The 4,087-nt window shown below is 43.5% G+C and overlaps 1 protein-coding gene across 1 annotated transcript; it reads left to right on the top strand.

Annotated features, from left to right (window-relative positions):
• Positions 1 to 1,387: 1,387 nt before the first annotated feature.
• On the top strand, positions 1,388 to 1,915 carry LOC114904705 (epididymal secretory protein E3-beta-like). Its single transcript, XM_029238924.1, has one exon. It carries the CDS (start codon positions 1,388 to 1,390, stop codon positions 1,913 to 1,915), a length of 528 nt encoding a protein of 175 aa, XP_029094757.1.
• Positions 1,916 to 4,087: the final 2,172 nt, after the last annotated feature.

A 4,087-nucleotide genomic window follows, 5' to 3' on the forward strand; every position in this document is an offset into this window, starting at 1 on the left:
CCTAATACAATGTAAATAACTGTAAATACAATGTAAATGCTATGTAAATAGTTGGCAGCACACAGCAAATTCAAGTTTTACTTTTTAGAACTTTCTGGATTTTTTGGGGGGGGGACTATTTTTAATCCATGGTGTGGTTGGTTGAATTCCTGGGTGCAGAACAAATAGATACAGAGGGCCAACTGTACATTGAAGCAGCTTGAATCCTGGTCTTCTCTTCATCCTATTTAGGCCTTTTGAGCCAGGGGTAGGGTGCCACAAATGAGAACGTGCCTACCCCTTGCGCTCTGTTTGATGGAGTACTTGACATTCTCAGATATGCTCTCAGTACACGTATCTCATTAGCCTCTTACAGGTTTGTGAGGGAGTTATTATTAAGCCCATCTGAGGACATCACACTCAGAGAGTTGAGAATCAGGTTAGAAATTCCACAGGGCCGGGTATACTCCTCATGGTAAATGACGACAGAGAGCTAGTTTAAAGGGAAGACTTTTTCAAGCAACTCTCTGCTCTAATTTTGACCAGAGTAGCTGTTGTGAGGGCAGTTTCAATTCTGGTACTTGATTGATTAGAACAATATTTCAAAACTGGAGTTCCTTTATGCTGACCTTCTTAACAATAAATCAAGATCATTTATAATGATGATAATTAGGGAAATGGCCTCTGAGAAGGGATGTGGGTAGTCACAAGTGATAACATGTTTCACACAGGCTTTGGGGAAGTGTCTTAAAGAAGTCAAGATCCTGGTAAGCACCATCTTGCAGAGTCAGCGTAGTTGCAGCCTCAGATTTCAAGGAACCAAAGCCTTCCTGCTTCAGAAATATCTCCCAAGTCTCTATTCATCTTCTGTATCCCCTTAAAAGGCAACAACACTTTCCACCTCACAGACATAGAGCTTAAAATACCATTTTCTTTAGGACACATGCTCTTTTGAGAATTGATCTGGGGACTCCCTTGTGGTCCAGTGGGTAGGACTCCGAGCTCCCAATGCAGGGGGCTCGGGTTTGACTCCTGGTCGGGGAACTATATCCCACATGCATGCGGCAACTAAGAAGTCCGCATGCTGCAACTAAAAGATCCCGCATGCAGCGACTAAGACCCGACGCAGCCAAAATAAATAAATAAATATTAACAAACAAAAAAAAAAGAATCGATCTGGACTGCAAAACAGCTAGCTAGAGGGTGATTGGTTCCTCAGTTCAGGTGGAAGAGATGGCAGACAGGAGGTACTTGGAATTCTCAAAATGAACTTCATCAGTTTTTTACAACTTTGTGCTTATCTCACTCAGGCTGTAACATATTTTCCGTTCTTATAAACTTTATTATCTAATGAGAGTTATCACCTTCTAGCCTGGGAACCAAATGATAAAATTTGGTTGAAGAGCCTATGTTGGCAGAGAGGAATTTTAAGGTAGAGCTCAGCAGTGTTTCCTCTCTGTTCCCTGTACACCCACAGGTGGCCCTGGTGACTGAGATGGCATCCTCTCTAAAGGTCCTAGGCCCTCTCTTGGCCCTGCTGTTCCCTCTATGTGGGCTCCTTGTACACAGCCAGAACGTTTCCTGGAGGGAATTCGTGAAACAGCACCACCCTAGCACAAACTGGGAATTCAGCAAGTACAAGTGCAGTGATCTGATGAGGGAAAGAGGTGTTTCAAAAGACAAGAACTATCACATCTTCGTCTATACCGTATGGCACAAAATTGAGCATATATGCATCAGGAACTGGAGAGATCACTACAGAAGTGTATATATATGGGCTCCATATCCCTTCAAAACACTCAAGTGCTACCGGAAGAATAGCAAAAACAACTACAAAGATTACAAGAGCTACAGCTACGTTGAATTCCATTGTGGCATGAATGGGTTTGTTGATGGCATAGAGGACGTGCAGTTGTTAGAAGATATCAGCAACTAGAAAGTTGACCCACACCCACAGGTTTTAGCATTCAGTGCTTCCCAAGTGGTGGCCCCTCCCTGCACCAAGAGCCCTTGCATTTATTTGCCAGTGTTTTCCAACTACTGAGAGTTATGTTTCACGTGGTTTCTTACTATCGTAACTTTGCCTATGTTGTTTCTTTGCCTGGAATACCCTTCTGTCCTTATTTACCTGATTTACTTCTACATTTTTGAAAAGATTCAGCTCATATGGAATTTCTTTTTGACTAACCCAGGAATTTTCCTGATATTGACTCTCCTTATAACTTTGCAAGTGGAATGATCTTCCCATCCCTAAATAAATTTTATCATTCCAATGTGTGAAATTTATTTATGTGTCGTGTGATTAGCACGGGTGTTATAATTGTGAGTTATATAGCTTATGCTTGAATGTGACTTGTGCTGTATGTAGGTTTAAAGTGTATTATATGTGTGTGTCTAATATGTGTAATAGACTTGTGTGTATGATGAAAGTATAACTGTTTATGTGCTAAGCTGGGGAAAAGTTGTGACCTAGGCATTGATTGTGGGGATATGCTGAGTTCCCATACCCACCCAGATTGCTGGCCAGAGCTGATAAGGTACAAAATATGTATCATGTTCCTGGCACATAGCAGGTGCTCAGTCAACACTGATTTTCTTCCTTTCTATCTTTTGACTTGGTATTTTAATTTTGACTTTGACAAAACAAACATGACGAGTGCCCATCAATTGTCTCCTCTCCCTGGATTTCTTTAAGAATGTCTGTAAGGAGGCTATTGCATTTTAGATGAGTTACGGTAGTATGTATGTTTCCTGATGAATAATACATTAAGTAGAAGATATGAACACAAATGAGTTTATCTGATAAAAACCGTTTTCACTTGGCAGAGATATAGGGTAGGGCTAGAGGACTTTAAAATGAAACTCTCATCAAGAGTGGGGCTTAGGGACTTCCCTGGGCACGGTGGTTAAGAATCTGCCTGCCAATGCAGGACACACGGGTTCGATTCCTGGTCCGGGAAGATCCCACATGCCGCGGAGCCACTAAGCCCATGAGCCACAACTACTGAAGCCCGTGCCCTCTAGGGCCTGCATGCCACAACTACTGAGCCTGTGAGCTGCAACTACTGAAGCCCACGCGCCTAGAGCCCGTGCTCTGCAACAAGAGAAACCACCGCAATGAGAAGCCCGCGCAGCGCAATGAAGGGTAGCCTCCGCTCGCCACCACAACTAGAGAAAGCCTGCGCACAGCAACGAAGACCCAACGCGGCCAAAAATTAAAATTAAAAAAAAAAGAGTGGGGCTTAAGACTTGCATTTTGTTGGAGAAAAGAGGAAGTAGATTGGAGAAGGAAATGTTGAAACACAAGTAAGTAAGGTCCACAGAAATTCTGTTTGCGAAATGAGAGATAGAGATACAGAGTAAGAGAAATGTTCGCTTCGTATAATTTTGCTTGGGGCAGGTATGCTAAGGAGAGATACTGAACGTTAAAGGACCCTGTGTTCTTCAGCCTCCTGCATCACTGAATGACTCAAGCCTTGAATCAATTAGAACAAAGACCAGGGTATAAACATTTTAAATTAGATGACACTTTAAATTAAGCTGCACACTATAAGGGAGCAGAATTTTCCACCCTAAAATATGTCTCTTTGGTATAAGGATTATTTTAGCCTGGTTATTTTTTAAGAATCAGCAGATATGAGAGGAGCTCTGAAAACCAAATAGAAGTCACTCTTTTGTAAGAGACATTTACAGGTAAAAGAGAAATCTCCATTTGTAAGGGTGTCTTCCTGCTGTACCAGGAAGCGGTGGGGGGGTGGGGGACGGGACTCATTCTCTAGAAACTCTTAGTGGTGGACAAGACAATGATAAGTCTGCAAAACAACATCATTTTCGGGCTTCCCTGGTGGCGCAGTGGTTGAGAGTCCGTCTGCCGATGCAGGGGACGCAGGTGCGTGCCCCGGTCCGAGAAGATCCCGTATGCCGCGAAGCAGCTGGGCCCGTGAGCCATGGTCGCTGGGCCTGGACGTCCGGAGCCTGTGCTGCACAACGGGAGAGGCCCGCGTACCGCAACAACATTATCCTTGTTTCCTGTGTTTTCCTGGTCATCTCCCATAGATTTCCCTCCCCAACATCTCCTTTTGTCTTTAGCCGAAGGTGATATTTAAGG

The sequence above is a fragment of the Monodon monoceros genome, unplaced genomic scaffold (assembly GCF_005190385.1).
Source record: "Monodon monoceros isolate NGI ecotype Baffin Bay Population unplaced genomic scaffold, NGI_Narwhal_1 Super_Scaffold_21, whole genome shotgun sequence".
In the NCBI taxonomy this organism is placed as follows: Eukaryota; Metazoa; Chordata; class Mammalia; order Artiodactyla; family Monodontidae; genus Monodon; species Monodon monoceros.

Coding starts and splice junctions, on each gene's coding strand:
- LOC114904705 (XM_029238924.1), top strand. CDS start 1,388: ATGTTGGCAGAGAGGAATTTTAAGGTAGAGCTCAGCAGTGTTTCCTCT.